The 19529-nt window shown below is 49.9% G+C and overlaps 1 protein-coding gene across 1 annotated transcript in view; it reads right to left on the reverse strand.

The window, feature by feature from the left end:
• Positions 1–19529, reverse strand: part of mapk15 (mitogen-activated protein kinase 15) — a 44502-nt gene that overhangs the window by 16724 nt on the left and 8249 nt on the right. Inside the window, exons 2-7 of the mRNA XM_033040650.1 lie at positions 17017–17115; positions 16219–16248; positions 13112–13202; positions 12650–12780; positions 11593–11756; positions 2983–3122 (exon numbers count right to left, since the gene is read on the reverse strand). Coding sequence (XP_032896541.1) covers positions 2983–3122; positions 11593–11756; positions 12650–12780; positions 13112–13202; positions 16219–16248; positions 17017–17115 — 655 coding nt within the window. The remainder of the gene's footprint in view (positions 1–2982; positions 3123–11592; positions 11757–12649; positions 12781–13111; positions 13203–16218; positions 16249–17016; positions 17116–19529) is intronic.

A 19529-nucleotide genomic window follows, 5' to 3' on the forward strand; every position in this document is an offset into this window, starting at 1 on the left:
ACCTGCCCGACGTTACACACCTGCCTAACATTACACACCTGCCCAACATTACACACCTGCCCGATGTCACACACCTGCCTGCCATTACACACCTGCCTAACATTATACACCTGCTTGCCATTACACACCTGCCCGACATGACACACCTGCCAACGTTACACACTGGTCATCCATTTCAATACCAAGTTCCCACACTCCCCATACCTGAAGGTGCCTTTTATGATTAGAAATACATCTTATTCTCAAGTCGATTCACAAACGTCCTCCATACCCTTCCGTGGCAGAGAACTGTGCCACCATCTGAGTGTATTGTTAGTTAAGCTGTGATCAGAGGTGACATTACAGACGGTTCGTCCAGTGAGGCTATATGGGTGGAGCTGAGGAACAAGAAAGGGATGATCACCTAGTTGGGGGTGTACTACAGACCCCCAAAGTCAACGGGAATTAGAAGAACAAACATGCCAGGAGATTGCAGACAGCTGCAGGTCAAATAAGGTTGTTGTAGTAGGGGATTTTAACTTTCCCAATATTGACTGGGAAAATCATAGTGTGAAAGGCTTAGATGGGGTACAATTCCTCAAAGGTGTTTAGGAGAGTTTCTCCAGCAATATGTAGAGGCCCCCACACGTGAGAGGGCAACACTTGATCTAGTCTTAGGAAATTGGGAAGCGCAAGTGAATGAAGTACTCGTGGAGGAGCCTTTTAGGACCAGTGACCACTGTTTGATTAGGTTAAATATAGTTATGGATATGGACAGAGAGGGACCAGATGTTAAATGCTAAATTGGCGTAAGTCCAACTTTGAGGGTATGAGAGAAAGTCTCACTCAAGTTGATTGGAGCAGGTTATTAGAGGGGAAAGGAACATCAGCCAAGTGGGATGTTTTTAAAAGTGTGCTGACAAAAGCTCAGGATAAGTTTGTCCCTGTTAGAGTGAAGGGCAAGGCAGGCAAACGTAAGCAAACTTGACTGACGAGGGAAATTGAGGCATTGGTCAAGAATAGGATGGATGCATGAGACAGGTATAGTCAGCTGGGATCGTGTATCCCTGGAGGAGTTTCGGGAACTAAGGAGCAAAGTAAAAAAGGAAATCAGAAGGGCAAAAAGGGGCCAGGATATAGCTCTGGCAGGTAGCATTATGGGCAATCCCAAGCTTTTATAAATACATAAGGGGGAAAAGAGTAACTAGAAAGAGTGGGAACCCTCAGAAATCAAAGTGGTCACCTCTGTGTGGAGCCACAGGAGATGGGCAAGGTCCTCAATGAATATTTCTCCTCTGTATTTACTGAGGAGAAAGGCAGGAAGACGGAGGAACGGGGCACTCAATGGAAGTGTCTTGAGAGCAGTCAGTGTAATGGTCGACGAGATGCTGAAGGTACTGTCGTGTATGAAGGTAGACAAATCTCCAGGGCCTGATCAGTTATATCCGAGGACATTGTGGGAAACTAGAGAGGACATTGCTGGAGCCCTGGTTGAAATTTACGAGTCGTCTTGAAATACAGGAGAGGTGCCGGAAGGCTGGAGGGTGGCAAATGTTGTACCTCTATTCAAGAAGGGCTGCAGGGAAAATATTGGGAACTGTAGGCCAGTGAGCTTAACATCTGTAGTTGGTAAATTATTAGAGAGTATTCAATGGAATACAATATACAGGCATATATATGAATAAGGGCTGATTAGAGATAGTCAGCATGGTTTTGTACGTGGGAGGTTGTGTCTCACAAATCTGATTTGAGTTTTTTGAAGACGTGACCAAAAAGGTAGATGAGAGCAGAGCTGTAGATGTTGTGTACATGGATTTCAGGAAAGCATTCGACAAGGTTCTGCATGGTAGGCTGCTCTGGAAGGTTAGATCGTGTCGGATCCAAGGAGAGATAGCTGAATAGATAGCAAATTGGCTCCATGGAAGGAAGCAGAGGGTGATGGTGATGGTGGAAGGTTGATTCTTGGACTGGAGGCCTGTGACTAGAGGTGTGCTTCAGGGTTCAGTGCTGGGCCCTTTACTGTTTGTCATCTATGTCATCTATATCAATGATTTGGATGAGAACATGGCAAGATTAGCAAGTTTGCTGATGATACAAAAGTGGGTGGTTTTGCAGATAGTGAAGATGGTTGTGAAAGATTGCAGCAGGATCTGGATCGATTGGCCAGGTGGGCTGAGGAATGGTTGATGGGAGGTGTTGCATTTTGGAACGTCGAACAGGGCAGGACCCACACAGTGAATGGTTGGGCTCTGGGGAGTGTTGTAGAGCAGAGGGATCTGGGAGTACAGGTGCATGGTTCCTTGTAGGTGGCTTTGCAGGTAGATAAGGTGGTCAAAAAGGCATTTGGCACATTGGCCTTCATCAGTCAGAGTATTGAGTATAGAAGTTGGGAGGTCATGTTGCAGTTGTATAAGACGTTGGTGAGGCCACATTTAGAATATTGTGTTCAGTTCTGGGCACCGTGTTATAGGAAAGATATTGTCAAGCTGGAAAGGGTACAGAGAAGATTTACAAGGATGTTGCCAGCTCGAGGGTCTGATCTATAGGGAGAGGTTGAATAGGCTGGGTCTCTATTCCTTGGAGCGCAGGAGGATGAGGGGTGATCTTATAGAGGTGTATAAGATCATGAGAGGAATAGATCGGGTAGATGCACAGTCTCTTGCCCAGAGTAATTGAATCGAGGACCAGAGGACAGAGATTTAAGGTGAAGGGGAAAAGATTTAATAGGAATCTGAGGGCTAACTTTTTCACACAAAGGGTGGTGGGTGTATGGAACAAGGTGTCAGAGGATATAGTTGAGGCAGGGACTATCCCAATGTATAAGAGGCAGTTAACAGGTACATGGATAGGACAGATTTGTAGGGATATGGACCGAATGCAGGCAGGTGGGACTAGTGTAGCTGGGACATGTTGGGCGGTGTTGGGCTGATGGGCCTGTTTCCACACTGTATCACTCAATGTACCGCGGGGGAGGTTGGGTACCAACAGCACGGGAGCATGTACCTTCGTTGGAGGGGACTGGAATGACACTCATGATTCTTTCAATTTGGTTTATGGATGACGTTCCTGGAAAGAGCGGTTTCCCGAGCAGCATCTCCCCTAAAATACAGCCAACACTCCACATATCCACGCCCTTGGTGTACCTGTACAAAGAGAAGCATGCAGCTCAGTACACAGACCCCTGGATGCCTGCCAGGGATGTAAAGCAACTTAGCAATGTCTGCACCACCTGACCCTGCGCCCAGACACACTCTTCTTTCATACACTTGCCTTTAAACTACAATATTTAACCTGCTGTGGCGGTCCCTGGTGGTTAGCGACGTGTGGTGCGAGCCCTTGGCTCTAGGGGTTGGGTCACGTGACTTGGTTTGGCGGTAGGTGCAGGTCACGGTGCTCCCCTGGGGTTGGGAACGTCCGTGCCCCTCGTTGTGGTTTTGGGAGCTGTACTGTGTATTAAGAATTCTTTGCTTGACAACTCATGTCCCGCTTCATTGGTGGGCATTTTGGATCGCAATAATGAACGCCGCCAGCGCTCAACCCGCCGTTGCCGCTGACCAGGCCCAACAAAACGCGGTTGCACTTAAGCTGCCGGTCTTCTGGTCCTCGCAGCCCCGGGTGTGGTTCCACCAGGTGGAGGCTCAATTCCACATCTGCAGGATCATAGCCGACAACACCCGCTACTTCTATGTTGTCGGCATGCTCGACCAGGAGACGGCCGGTCGCTTGGTGCCTTACCTGTGCATGCCGCCAGCGGCCAATAAATACGAAGGCCTCAAGGCGCTGCTTCTTCGCATCTTCGGACTCAGCACCTTGGAGCGAGCGGCGTGGATCCTCCACATGGGCGGGCTCGGCGACCGTAAGCCATCGGCCCTCATGAGCAAAATGCTCACGCTCATGGATGGCCATGGGCACTGCCTGCTTTTTGAGTACACTTTCCTAGAGCAGTTGCCCGATGACATCCACCTGCTCCTCTCAGGGACGAGTTTCCATGACCCCCTGCAGCTAGTGGAACACTCGCAGACGAGCGGTGGCTGGCCAGGCGGCAGGGCGGAGGTTCGCTCGATCGGGTGTCCACAGCGCCTGGAAGGCACAACGACCTAGCGCTGCGCCCACCTGGGGCACAGCTGAGTCTCTTGCTCCGGGAGAAGCTGGTAAGAAGAAGTGCTGTTTCTACCACCAACGCTGGGGTTCCGCGGCCCGCCAATGCCGCTCGCCCTGTTCATTTCCGGGAAATGCCGGGGACGGCCGCCAGTAATCACCTCGGCAGTCGACCAGATACACCATTTATACGCATGGGACCGTGCTCAGGACGACGATTCCTGGTAGACACAGGGGTGGAGGTCAGCGATTTGCCCCCATCGGGGGTGGACACTCGTTCTGGGAAGCTGGGGCCCTTGTTAACTGCCGCGAATGGAAGCAGCATACGAACTTGCGCCGTCCACACCATCCCGCTGATCTTTGGCTCTTGCTACTTTACCTGGCCGTTCACCTTTGTAGATGTGTCCCAGCCGTTGCTGGGCGCCAATTTCCTGCGGGTGCAATCACTTTTAGTAGACGTGAGGGGGGCAATGTGAGGGGATCTCCTTGCGCCCTACTACGTCCTCCACGCCAATCCGCAACCTGTGGACAACATTTACGCCCACATTTTGGCAGACTTTCCTGAAATTCTGACTCCGCAATTCCACTCGGCCAGCCCGAGGCATGGTGTGGTGCCCCACATTCTTACTTCGGTACCACCGCTCCATGCTCGCCCCCGACAAACTCCTGATCGCCAAAGCAGAGTTTCGCAACATGGAGGCTATGGGAATTGTCCGGCGCTCTGATAGCCCAGGAGCTTCCCCGCTGCACACGGTACCGAAGGTCTCCGGGGGCTGAAGGCCTTGTGGAGACTACTGCTGCCTGAACGACACCACCATCGTGGATCATTACACCATTCCCCACATCCAGGACTACTGCTGGCTGAACGACACCACCATCGTGGATCATTACACCATTCCCCACATCCAGGACTACTGCTGCCTGAACGACACCACCATCGTGGATCATTACACCATTCCCCACATCCAGGACTTCTCTGCCCATCTGGCTGGGGCTACGTTTATTTCGAGGGTCGACTTCGTCCGGGGCGACCACCAGATTCCCGTGCGGCCAGAGGACGTATCAAAAACGGCTATAATCATCCCCTTCGGGTTGTTTGAGTCCCTGCGTATGCCCTTCGGCCTTAAGAACGCCACGCAGGCCTTCCAACGCCTGATGGACAACGTGGGTCGGAGACTCAATTTCCTTTTCATTTACATGGACGATATCCTCGTGGCTAGTCGCTCTCGGCGAGCATGGTTTTGTCATCAACCCCGACAAATGCCAGTTCAGACTCTGTGCCATCGACTTTGTGGGCCACCGAGTGACGCAACACGGTGCTGTTCTGCTCCCGGACAAGATCGAGGTAATTCGCTAGTTCCCGCGGCCTTCCACAGTGCGGGGCCTTCAGGAGTTCGTAGGGTTGGTTCGTAGGGATGGACACTTCAGCTATTTCCTGGAGGGCCGGGACTTTACTGCCTTCACTGACCAGAAGCCCCTCAGCTTTTCATTCGCGAAGGTTTCGGACACCTGGTCCACTCGGCAGCAGCGATCCCTCTGGCGTTACGGTCCTGTGCGACTTTTCCATGGAGCAGCCGCAGCCCATTGTCCCGGCCGCCTGGCGCTGCCGGATTTTTCGACGTCATTTATGGGTTGGCCCACCCGTCTATCCGTGCGACGGTAGCGATTGTGGCTGCTCGTTTCATGTAGCATGATTTGTGGATGCAAGTCGGTCGTTGGGCCCGGGCGTACATTCCGTGCCAAACATCGAAGGTGCAGCCGCATGTCCGGGCGCCGGTGCAGGAGTTGGCAGTGCCTCGCCGGCACTTTGACCATGTTCACGTGGACATCGTGGGGCTGCTGCCTCCATCACGGGGTGTCTCGCATCTTCTGACGGTGGTGGATTGCTTTACACGGTGGCCGGAGGCCATTCTGCTCGTGGACACTTCTGCCCTGTCGTGTGCTCGTGCCCCACTGGATTGCCCACTTCAGGGTCCCACTGGATATTTCCTCGGACCAGGGTGCCCAGTTCATGTCTGAGCTGTGGTCTGCAATGGCTCGCCTGTTGGAGACACAGCTTCACCACACGATGGCATATCATCCCCAGTCTAATGGGTTGGTGGAGCGGTTCTAAGATAACTGGGATCTGTTTTGGAGTAAGGGGGAACTGTACAAAAGGGACGGATTGCATCTTAACAATTGGGGGACCAGCATCCTGGCAGGCAGGTTTGCCACTGCCACACGGGTGGGTTTAAACTGAATAAGGGGGGTGGGGTGTCACATGGGATAGATGAGGATGGAGTTAAAGGGAAAGGGTTTCTTAAATGTGTGAGCGGAGAGACAGAGGGGTGTAAAATGAGGGTAGAAGCAATAGGTAGCAAGGTGAAAAGTAAAAGTGGCAGGCAGCCAAATCCAGGGCAAAAATCAAGGGCCACTTTTCAACATAATTGTATAAGGGGTAAGAGTGTTGTAAAAAACAAGCCTGAAGGCTTTGTGTCTCAATGCAAGGAGCATTTGTAATAAGGTGGATGAGTTGAATGTGCAGATAGCTATTAATGACTATGATATAGTTGGGATCACCAAGACATGGCTCCAGGGTGACCAAGGCTGGGAGCTGAACATCCAGGGATATTCAATATTCAGGAAGGATAGACAGAAAGGAAAAGGAGGTGGGTAGCGTTGCTGGTTAGAGAGCAGTTTAACGCAATAGAAAGGAAGGACATTAGCTTGGAGGATGTGGAATCGATATGGGTAGAGTTGCGAAATACTAAGGGGCAGAAAACGCCAGTGGGAGTTGTGTACAGGCCACCTAACAGTAGTAGCGGAGTTGGGGATGGCATCAAACAGGAAATTAGAAATGCGTGCAACAAAGGTAAAACAGTTATAATGGGTGACTTCAATCTACATATAGATTGGGTGAATCAAATTGGCAGGGGTGCTGAGGAAGAGGATTTCTTGGAATGTATGCGGGATAGTTTTCTATACCAACATGTAGAGGAACCAACGAGAGAGCAGGCTATTCTAGACTGGGTATTGAGTAATGAGGAAGGGTTAGTTAGCAGTCTTGTTGTGCGTGGCCCCTTGGGCAAGAGTGACCATAATATGGTTGAGTTCTTCATTAGGATGGAGAGTGACATTGTTAATTCAGAAACAAGGGTCCTGAACTTAAAGAAAGGTAACTTTGAGGGTATGAGACGTGAATTGGCCAAGATTGACTGGCAATTGATTCTTAATGGGTTGATGGTGGATATGCAATGGAAGGCATTTAAAGACTGCATGAATTAACTACAACAATTGTTCATCCCAGTTTGGCAAAAAAATAAATCTGGGAAGGTAGTGCATCCGTGGATAACAAGGGAAATCAGGGATAGTATCAAAACAAAAGATGAAGCATACAAATTAGCCAGAAAAAGCAGCCTACCGGAGGACTGGGAGAAATTCAGAGACCAGCAGAGGAGGACAAAGGGCTTAATTAGGAAAGGGAAAATAGATTATGAAAGAAAACTGGCAGGGAACATAAAAACTGACTGCAAAGGTTTTTATAGATATGTGAAGAGAAAAAGATTAGTTAAAACAAATGTAGGTCCCTTGCAGTCAGAAACAGGTGAATTGATCATGGGGAACAAGGACATGGCAGACCAAATGAATAACTACTTTGATTCTGTCTTCACTAAGGAAGACATAAATAATCTGCTGGAAATAGCAAGGGACCGGGGGTCAAATGAGATGGAGGAACTGAGTGATATCCAGGTTAGCCGGGAAGTGGTGTTAGGTAAATTGAATGGATTAAAGGCCGATAAATCCCCAGGGCCAGATAGGCTGCATCCCAGAGTACTTAAGGAAGTAGCCCCACAAATAGTGGATGCATTAGTGATAATTTTTCAAAACTCTTTAGATTCTGGAGTAGTTCCTGAGGATTGGAGGGTAGCTAATATAACCCCACTTTTTAAAAAGGAAAGAAGAGAGAAAACGTGGAATTACAGACCAGTTAGTCTAACGTCGGTAGTGGGGAAACTGCTAGAATCAGTTATTAAAGATGGGATAGCAGCACATTTGGAAAGTGGTGAAATCATTGGACAAAGTCAGCATGGATTTATGAAAGGTAAATCATGTCTGACGAATCTTATAGAATTTTTCGAGGATGTAACTAGTAGAGTGGATAAGGGAGAACCAGTGGATGTGTTATATCTGGACTTCCTGATGTTGGGGAAGTCCAGAACAAGGGGTCACAGTTTAAGGATAAGGGGGAAATCTTTTAGGACCGAGATGAGGAAAACATTTTTCACACAGAGAGTGGTGAATCTGTGGAATTCTCTGCCACAGAAGGTAGTTGAGGCCAGTTCATTGGCTATATTTAAGAGGGAGTTAGATGTGGCCCTTGTGGCTAAAGGGATCAGGGGGCATGGAGAGAAGGCAGGTACAGGATACTGAGTTGGATGATCAGCCATGATCATATTGAATGGCGGTGCAGGCTCGAAGGGCAGAATGGCCTACTCCTGCACCTATTTTCTATGTTTCTATGCATGGGATCCACGGCAACATGGCTATTTGGATTCTCAATGACCCAATTCAACACAGACAGGATAGTGGTGAAAGGGTGTTAGTGTGGCCAGAGGTCTGTGACCAGTGGAGTTCCACATGGATCTGTGCTGGGACCTCTGCTGTTTCTAATATATACACAGATGGAAATGTAGATGGGTTGCTTGGTATATTTTCAGACCATACAAAAAGCTGTCAAAGGATACAGTGTGATATAGCTCATTTAGAGATACTGGCAAATAATGGAGAATTCTACCTGGTTAAGGTGTTATAACTGTATCGAGAGCTCAGACAAACTTAGTTTGTTCTCTCTGGTGCGTCGGAAGCCGAAGATCTGATAGGTTCATAAAATTGTGTGTGGCAGCACAGCTTTTAAGATGAGAGGAGGGAAGTTTTGTTTTAACACCAAGAATGGTGGTTGCATTGAAAGCACTGCCAGGGATGGTGGTGGAGGCAGATACCATAGTGGTGTTTAAGAGACGTTTAGATAGGCACATAGATATGAAGGGAAAGGAGGGATACTATGCCCTCCATGATGTTTGGGACAAAGACCCATCATTTGTTTATTTGTCTCTGTACTCCACAATATGAGATTTGTAATGGAAAAAATCACGTGTGGTTAAAGTGCACATTGTCAGATTTTATTAAAGGCCATTTTTATACATTTTGGTTTCACCATGTAGAAATTACAGCTGTGCTTATACATAGTCCCCCCTATTTCAGGGCACCATAATGTTTGGGACACATGGCTTCACTGGTGTTTGTAATTACTCAGGTGTGTTTAAATGCCTCCTGAATGCAGGTATAAGAGAGCTCTCAGCACCTAGTCTTTCCTCCAGTCTTTCCATCACCTTTGGAAACTTTTATTGCTGTTTATCACCATGAGGACCAAAGTTGTGCCAATGAAAGTGAAAGAAGCCATTATAAGACTGAGAAACAAGAATAAAACTGTTAGGGACATCAGCCGAACCTTAGGCTTACCAAAATCAACTGTTTGGAACATCATTAAGAAGAGAGCACTGGTGAGCTTACTAATCGCAAAGGGACTGGCAGGCCAAGGAAGACCTCCACAGCTGATGACAGAAGAATTCACTATATAATAAAGAAAAATCCCCTAACACCTGTCCGACGGATCAGAAACACTCTTCAGATGTCAGGTGTCGGTTTTCAATGACCACTGTCCGCAGAAGACTTCATAAACAGAAATACAGAGGCTACACTGCAAGATGCAAACCACTGGTTAGCCGCAAAAATAGGATCCCAGGTTACAGTTTGCCAAGAAGTACTTAAAAGAGCAACCAGAGTTCTGCAAAAAGGTCATATGGACAGATGAAACGAAGATTAACTTATATCAGAGTGATGGCAAGAGCAAAGTATGGGGGAGAGAAGGTATTGCCCAAAATCTAAAGCATACCACCTCATCTGTGAAACACGGTGGTGGGGGTGTTATGGCCTGGGCATGTGTGGCTGCTGAAGGTACTGGCTCACTTATCTTCATTGATAATGCAACTGCTGATGGTAGTAGCATAATGAATTCTGAAGTGTATAAACACATCCTATCTGCTCAAGTTCAAACAAATGCCTTAAAACTCATTGGCTGGCGGTTCATTCTACAGCAAGACAATGATCCCAAACATACTGCTAAAGCAGCAAAGGAGTTTTTCAAAGGTAAAAAATGGTCAATTCTTGAGTGGGCAAGTTAATCACCCGATCTGAACCCAATTGAGCATGTCGTTTATATGCTGAAGAGAAAACTGAAGGGGACTAGCCCCCAACACAAGCCTAAGCTAAAGATGGCTGCAATACAGGCCTGGCAGAGCATCACCAGAGAAGACACCCAGCAACTGGTGACTTCAAGCAGTCATTGCATGCAAAGGATATGCAACAAAATACTAAACATGACTACTTTCATTTACATTGCTGTGTCCCAAACATTATGGTGCCCTGAAATGGGGGACTATGTATAAACACTGCTGTAATTTCTACATGGTGAAACCAAAATGTATAAAAATGGCCTTTATTTAAATCTGACAATGTGCACTTTAACCACATGTGATTTTTTTTTCTATTACAAATCTCAAATTGTTGAGTACCGGGGCAAATAAATAAATGATGGGTCTTTGTCGCAAACATTATGGAGGGCACTGTATGGAGCATGTGCAGGCAGAGGGGATTAGTTTAACCTGGTATTGTGTGCGTCATGGACATTGTGGGCTGAAGGGCATGTTCCTGTGCTGTATCTAAGACCCTATATTCTCCCTAAGACTCCCTGGTCCTGATGCACGGTCCTGAACGGAAACGGCATCTGCTGCCTCTGTTGAGGCCAGTTTGTGACCTGATCCCAACACAGCCTGGTGTATGGGTATGTGTGGTGGTGAGGAGAGAGGCCCACTGTTCTGACCTTTAGCCCTAGTTGTTCACCCAACATTTGTTTCTGAAGCTTTGTGTCTGTGCTTACAGGCTGTGGACTTTGTTATCATCCTCCACGCTGCTTTGATAATGTTCAGTGGGGCCCGCCCTTGTTACTGAATCAAAGTCCCCTCTCACCAGAACTGATGAATACCCAGGGGTGTGCTGCAGGTGAAAGAGCCTTCACTACTAATACAGACCCAGTTGCAGGCCTGTGAGTTACAGGCAACACTGTGCTGGATCCCACAGCCATGTCTGTGTTCACATTCACCAGAGCTGTGACCACCCCACCCTCGCCCCAGAGCTGTGACCACCCCCCCTTCCCTCAGAGCTGTGACCCCCCCACTCCCCAGAGCTGTAATCCCACCACCCCCCAGAGCTGTGATCCCCCCCCCCTCCCCCTCAGAGCTTTGACCACCCCCCCTCCCCAAGAGCTGTAATCCCACCACCCCCCAGAGCTGTGCCCCTCCCTCCCCCAGATGAGCATGGTGGAGCAGAAGACCTGTGTGTGTGTGTGCGCACTGTACAACTACACGTTGAAGGCTTGAGTTGGCACCATGTAGATAAGGATGGTGGTTGTCAGCTGACCTGGGAGAAGCGAGGAGGATTTCTGGAGCTCGATACCATCGTGTGGCCACGTACTCTGTCAGCGCAGGGTTCCCCTCATCCTCCTGTATCTGATTGATGCAGCGAGCCAGACCAAAGTCACACAGTTTCACAAAGCAGTCGGCATCCAGGAGGATGTTGGAAGGCTGGGGAGAGAGGCAGCAGAGGGTCAGTGCTGGAAACAGCAGTGGCCGCGCTGTGGGGTACTGGAGGCCAGGGCTGCAGGAAGGTCCAGGAGCCAGAAAACTGTCACCTCCAGGTTCAAGAGCCGCGTGTTCCCAATAACAAGCAGGCTCTTGGACCGCCACCCCCCTCAGCAATCATCTACTATCAACTTTGTTCAGGCTGCACTGTGCACCAGTTCGCATTATTATGATCTGGTTACCTAGTATCATTGATCATTTACTGCATTATTGACGATTGTATATTTACTGTATTGTTATAAAACGGGGTCTGTGGTGCTGCAGCAGGTAGATGCGATCAGTGTCATGGATTATTACATTTAATCTTCTCTTCCCCGCACATATCACAATGAAACGCTGTGGATCCAGGGCAGGGGGCTGTGAGCTGGGGGGCAGGGGGTCTGTGAGCTGTGGGGCAGGGGGGCTGTGAGGTTGGGGGGCTGTGAGGTTGGGGGGCTGTGAGCTGGGGGACTGTTAGCTGGGGGTCTGTGAGCTGGGAGGGTGTGAGCTGGGGGGCTGTGAGTTGGGGGGCTGTGAGCTGCAGGACAGGGGGCTGTGAGCTGGGGGTCTGAGCTGGGAGGGTGTGAGCTGGGGGGCTGTGAGCTGGGGGGCTGTGAGGTTGGGGGGCTGTGAGGTTGGGGGGCTGTGAGCTGGGGGGCTGTGAGCTGGGGGGCTGTGAGCTGGGGGGCTGTGAGCTGGGCGTCTGTGAGGTTGGGGGGCTGTGAGCTGGGGGACTGTTAGCTGGGGGTCTGTGAGCTGGGAGGGTGTGAGCTGGGGGTCTGTGAGCTGGGCGTCTGTGAGTTGGGGGGCTGTGAGCTGGGGGACAGGGGGCTGTGAGTTGGAGTCGGCACTTGTACCTTCTGATCCCGGTGAATGACGTTTCCCGAGTGGATGAACTTGGTGGCCTTCAGCAGCTGGTAAAGGATGTAGCGGATGTGAATGTCTTTCAGGAGGTTCCCCTTCCTTATCACAGCATGCAGGTCCGTCTCTGTCGGGGCAAAAAGGGCAGGCCGCTGTCAGTCTTTTCGCCCAAGCCCCTGTGCTAATCCCCACCCGACCCCTACACGACCCCCTCCACCACCCCTCACCCGACTCCTGCCGCACTCCACCTCCCTGTTCCACTCTCCACCGACCCTGACCCCACTCAACCCCACCCAACCCTTACCCAACCTCTCCCCCACTCCCCACCCGACCCCTCCCCCACTGACCTCTCATCCACCCGACCCCTACATGACCCCTCCCCCACCTGACCCCTCCCCCACCCGACCTCTCGCCCACTTCCCAGTGTCCCCACAATGCAGCCCCTGACCAACACTTACCCATGAACTCAAAGACCAAGTAGATGTCTTTGTCGTTTGTTGCTCGGATGACATTGAGCAGTTTGATCACGTTGACATGATTTCCAAACTCCTTTTTTTTAAATAAAAGTTATTTAACAATTATTACAATAATATTTACAGTACAAAATAAAACAAAAAATCCACCACCATAATACAAGGCAAACAAATATATTAAATAAACTATTATACAACTATATTACAATCCACATCGAGGATGACTTCCTCCCCACATGGTGCCCAGTGGTCCCAGAAATCCCCCAGGGTCCCCATGGACAGCGCGTAGTCCCTCTCAAGTACCACCCGGGCACGGGCATAACCCCGGAAAAGGGGCAGGCAGCCGACTCGGGCAGAGCCCTCTTCCACCTGGCGCCGTGACTCGCGGATGGCCAGCTTGGCCAGGCCCAGGAACAACCCAACCAGGACATCTTCAGCCCTACCCTCTCCCCCACGCACAGGGTGTCCAAAGATGAGGATGGTGGGTGTGAAGTTCAACCAGAAGGCAAGGAGCAGCTCCTTTAGGTGTTGGAACAAGGGCTGCAACCTCACACACTCCATATACACGTGGTACACAGACTCTTCCAGCCCACAATAGTGGCAGGCGGCTGGCGAGTCTGTGAACCGCGAGAGAAACAGGTTGCAGGGACACCTCAGTGCAGTACCCTCCACCCCAGGACCCCAATATAGAGGGGGAGAATCCCTGCGTAGATGGACCCCACTGGGAGGCCCCCTCATGACCAAAAGGCAGCACTGACCACAAATTTTGTGCCGGACTGTGGACGAGGGCGAGGCAGTGCAGGGTGTGGAGGAGGAGCCCGTATAGGACACGCCTCCCTGTGTCTCGGAGGGAGATGAAGGGTGTCGACGAATGGCAGCTCATGTTGTGTAGGACCAGCTCCCGAGAAGGATTACGGTGCCTGGGTCTGATGAGTACTTGTAGCTGAGCGGGGGTTTGCTCAACCGTGAGTACTACACAAGTTCGAGCCTCCCCGATACCCGGTGGGGCGGGACAAGGGCCGGCTGCTCTCATGACCGGGCTGTCACCCTCCACCGGCTGAGGGGGGCCCGGTCCACCGCAACCAGGTTGCAGACTCTCAGCAGGTCCCGGTAGACGCCAGGCATCCCCAGCAGGACAGCACGGCTAATGCCCACCACCAGGGACCATGTACCTCCTTGAAGGCAGCGGCCCTGTTGGAAAAAGTACGTTGCCAGCACGTGCCACCTGGGAGGATGCCCAGAGTACAGATATCTCTGCAGGGTCCTGCGGCTGAGAGCTGCTAATTGGGTGCCAATGCACACCAGCGACTGACCGCTTCTAAACTCCTGGGGCAGAGTGAGAGGTGAAGTGGTGCAGGGCTGAGCAGAGCAGTGCGGGGCTGAGCAGTGCGGGGCTGAGCGGCGCGGGGGTGTAGTGGGAGTGTAGAGACACAGCTAGCTGTTTCCAGTGCTGGGACGGGTTTGGCAGTTTGAGAATAAAGGGGAGCCGGGCTTTGGTGGAACATCCACGGCATATTGGTCGGTCTGTGTGAGGGCAGTGTTTGTGTAAGGGCTGAGGCTTTGCCTTGTGAGGTTTTGGTGAGGAGGCTGAGCAGAGTTACAGGGCCAGAACAGTAAGACCATGTTACACTGCAGTTGCACGACATTGCTGAGGCCGCACAGAGTATTGTGCTGAGTTTTGGTCACCCTGCTGCAGGAAAGATGTGTAAGAAGCAGATGCTGGTTATACAGAAGACAGACACAAAACACTGGAGTAACTCAGCGGGTCAGGCAGCATCTCTGGAGAAAAGGAATAGGTGACATTTCGGGGCATAACCATTGGTCAGGACGACTGCTGAGTTACTCCAGCATATTGTGTCTATCCCGCTATACTGTAGGCAGGATGGCATTATCCACCTCCAGTTTTAATTCCATTTGGAATATCTTGGAAGACCAAGAAACCAAGAACCAATCCTGGAAAGTGTGCAGAGAGCATTTATGAGGATATTGCCAGGACTAGAGTCATAAAGACATGCAGCATGGGAACAAGCTCTTCAACACAACACTTCCATGCCCAACCAGGTGGCCCATCTACTACCTGTTCAAATATTTTTAAACTCTTGTTATACCAGCCTCAGCTACCTTCTCTGCCAGCTCATGCCACTTACCCAACGTGTCTGAACACGTTGCTCCTCAGTTCCCGTCATCTTACACCTATGTCCTCTGGTTCTTGATTTCCCTAGCCTGTGAAAAAGGCTCTGTGTATTCCCCTCATGATTTTATACATTTCTATATAATCATTGCTTAGCCTCCTGCTCTTCAAGGAATAAAGTATTTTATCTCCTTTTCGCATCTGGCCTTTATCACTCACTCCACCCCTCCTCCTAATCTGTATCCACCTATCACTTGCCAGGCTTTGTCCCACCGCCAATTCTCGTTTCTGGCTTTCTCCCTCTACTCAAATCAGACTGAAGAAGGGTCGCGACCAGAAAGGTTGCCTGTCCATTCCCTCCACAGGATGCTGTCTGACCTGGTGACTTCCTCCAGCACTTTGGTATTGATCAAGGTTTCAGTTTCTGCAGTTGCTTGTGTCTGTCTCTAGATGCCTCTAAATACTGCTCAGGTTCCCATTAACTCTTTCCCCTCTCACATTAAAAACATATCGGAAGAAGCTTAGGTTTGAAACATCAGGTGAGTTCAGGTTAATAGAATCAAGGGGCGTTTAGTTTAGAGATACAGCGCAGAAACAGGCCCTTCGGCCCACCGAGTCCACGCTGACCAGCAATCCCCGCACACTAGCACTATCCGACACCCACTAGGGACAATGTTACATTTACACCCCAAGTCAATTAACCTACAAACATGTACGTCTTTGCCGTGTGGGAGGAAACCGAAGATCTCGGAGAAAACCCATGCAGTCACGGGGAGAACGTGCAAACAGCACCCGTAGTCCGGATCAAACCCGGGTCTCCGGCGCTGCAAGCGCTGTACGAGAATGTTAGAAAAATACTTGGAAATACAGAGAAGAGGGAAAGGGATAGATCCACTGGCAGCTGGAATAGACTCGATGGATCAAAAGACCTCTTTTGTGTAACTAAGTATAAGAAACTCACCTGAAGGAACAAAATTTCTCGGAAGGTCCTCTGAAAAAAACAAGTAAAGTATTTCAGGCAGGTTAGTACAGTCTGCAGGGCCGCAGATGGGGAGGGAGCAGCTCCACACTCTCTGGCATGCACAGGGAAGAGCAACCCACCCCTTGAGATGAGGGCAGGGCTCCAGATTCAGGGACAGTTTCTTCCCACTGCTATAAGGCAACTGAACCATCCTATCCCCAACTAGAGAATGGGCCTGACCTAACATTTACCTCATTGCAGACCCTCAGACTATCTGTAATCGGACTTTACTGGACTTTATCTTACATCGATATTCCCTTTACCACGTATCTATCTATACACTGTGCACGGCTTGATTGTTATCATGTAGCACCTTTACGCTGACTGGATGGCACGCTACAAAAAGCTTTTCACTGTACATCAGTACACGTGACAATAAACTAAACTAACCTGTCTTCAACGCCAATGTAGGACTGGAGAGAAAGTCCCTGGCATGGCCAATGCACATGGGTGAATCAACGCTGGGAAGGGTTAGGAGAGAGCAGCCGGCAGGAATGGGGGGTAAATCCCAACTCCCCATCCAGGCGGGAAGGGGAAAAGCTCTCCCCCCAGAGCCGGTTTTGGACTGGCAGGCAAGAATGGGGAGGAGTTCCCCGACCAGCAATGCACAGAGCATCTGCTCTGGAGCCTCACCGTGACTGGACAGTGGAGAGATGCTCCACATCTGAGGACTGGCACAGGCCAGCACTGGGATCTCCAAATCAACCGGCAACCATCTCCACCCTGTCCCCAACGTACCTGAGCATCTGTCCGGTTTCTGAAGGCATCAAAGATTTTCTTCACTGCCACCACCTCCCCGGTCTGTCGATCGATTGCTTTCCACACTATTCCATACGCCTAGAAATTAGATTCATGGATGGGTCTGAAGAATAGTCTCTGTGCATCCACTCATTCAACACGACAGCACGGGAACAGGCCCTTCGGCCCACAGTGTCTGTGTCAACCATGTTAAACAAATCTCTACCTACACGTGATCCCTATCCCTCCATTCCCTACATATCCGTGTATCTCTCTAAAAACCTTAAACACCACTATCATGTCAGCTATTCCATGCAAAAAAACATGCCCCACACAGCTCCTTTTACACTTTCCCTCTCTCACCTTAAAGCTATGCCTCTCATCTCAACCTCTGACATTCCAGACAAATTAGTACGGGCGTCAAAGGTTACGGGAGAAGGCAGGAGAATGGGGTTGAGAAGGTAAGATAGATCAGCCATGATTGAATGGAAGAGTTGACTCGATGGACCGAATGGCCTAATTCTCGTTTTATGAACATTCCAAGTCTGCCCAACCACTCCTTATAACTAATACCCTCTAATCCAGGCATCATTCTGAACCTGCTCTGCACCTTCTCCAAAGCCTTCACATCCTTCCTGTAATGGGGGGGCCTGAACTAACCCCGACCGGGGGTTGATCGCCCAGTGCGGGGGAGCTGAGATTCCCGCCTCATGCAGGAGCTTGATGCCCCAACGAGGAGGCCCGCGCGGCTATGGGGGTAAAATCGTCCTGTCAACGGAAGGCTAGAGGTCCCCGACCACTGGAGGACAAAGAAGGGAGAGATTGAACTATATTTCGCCTTCCATCACAGTGAGGAATGTGGAGGAGTCACTGTGGTGAATGTTTATGTTAAAATGTATTTTGTGTGTTATGTTGCTTTTTATTGGTAAGACTGTATGGCAAATCAAATTCCTCGTATGTTGCAAAACATACTTGGCTAATAAAGTATGATTATGATTATGATAAGATGAATTGTCACAATCCTTTCCCAAAGGTAGAGGAGTCTTAAGACAGACATCATGTTTAAAATGGGAGGGGAAATATTTAAAGGGAACCCGACAGGCAACTATTTCACAGATGGTGGTGAGTATGTGGAGCAAGCAGACAGAGGAAGTGGTAGAAGCAGGTATGATAACATTTAAAAGACATTGAGACAGGTACATGGAGTTTACGAGCATGGATGAGTTGGGCCGAAGGGCCTGTATAGCTCTATGATTCTATGTCCTAATGAAAGATCGTGAGACACAATTTTCCACATATCCTTAATCAGAAGAGAGACACAAAAAGCTGGAGTAACTCAGCAGGACAGGCAGAGAGAGAAGGAATGGGTGATGTTTTGGATTGAGATCCTTCTTCAGACTGGTTAAGGATGGGAAACAAGAGATATAGACGGTGATGTGGAGAGATAAAGAACAATGAATGAAAGATATGCAAAAAAGTACCGATGATAAAGGAAACAGGCCATTGTTAGCCAAAAATACTGGAGAAACTCAGCCTGTGAGGTAGCATCTATGGAACGAAGGAATAGGTGACGTTTTGGGTCGAGACCCTTCTTCGGACTGATGGGGGGGTGGAGCGGGAAGAAGAAAGGAAGAGGCAGAGACAGTGGGCTGTGGGAGGGCTGGGAAGGGGAGGGGAAAGAAGGAGAAAGCAACCTGAAATTGGAGAAGTCAGTGTTCATACCGCTGGGGTATAAACTACCCAAGCAAAATATGAGGTGCTGCTCTCCAATTTGCAGTGGGACTCACTTTGGCCATGGAGGAGGCCCGGGACAGAAAGGTCGGATTCAGAATGGGAGGGGGAGTTGAAGTGCTGAGCCACTGGGAGATCAGGTTGGTTAATGCGAACTGTGCTGAGGTGTTGAGCGAAGCAATCGCCAAGCCTGCGTTTGGTCTCACCGATGTAGAGCAGTTGACACCAAGAGCAGCGGATGCAATAGATGAGATTGGAGGAGGTGCAGGTGAACCTCTGCCTCATCGGGAAAGACTGCTTCGGTCCTTGGATGGAGTCAAGGGGGAGGTAAAGCGACAAGTGTAGCATTTCCTGCAGTTGCAAGAGAAAGTACCAGGGGAGGGGGTAGTTTGGGTGGGAAGGGACGAATTGACCAGGGAGTTACGGAGGGAGCGGTCTCTGCGGAAAGCCGAAAGGAGAGGAGATGGGAAGATGTGGCCAGGGGTGGGCTCCCGTTGGAGGTGGCGAACATGTTGGAGGATTATCTGTTGTATGTGACGGCTGGTAGGATGGAAGGTGAGGACAAGGGGGACTCTGCCCTTGTTACGATGGAGAGGGAGAGCGGAGTTACGGGATATAGAAGAGACCCTGGTCAGGGTCATGGAATATTTCTTCTGTCCCTAACCACGTTCTGAACAGTGAGTACAATTTGTTACCATCAAACCGGAGATATAGGGTTCCAAAATTTAATAAGGTTAGACTGAAGCACTCTTTTGTGCACGAGACAATCCTCGAACTAAATA

Source organism: Amblyraja radiata, chromosome 2 (genome assembly GCF_010909765.2).
Source record: "Amblyraja radiata isolate CabotCenter1 chromosome 2, sAmbRad1.1.pri, whole genome shotgun sequence".
Lineage (NCBI taxonomy): Eukaryota > Metazoa > Chordata > Chondrichthyes > Rajiformes > Rajidae > Amblyraja > Amblyraja radiata.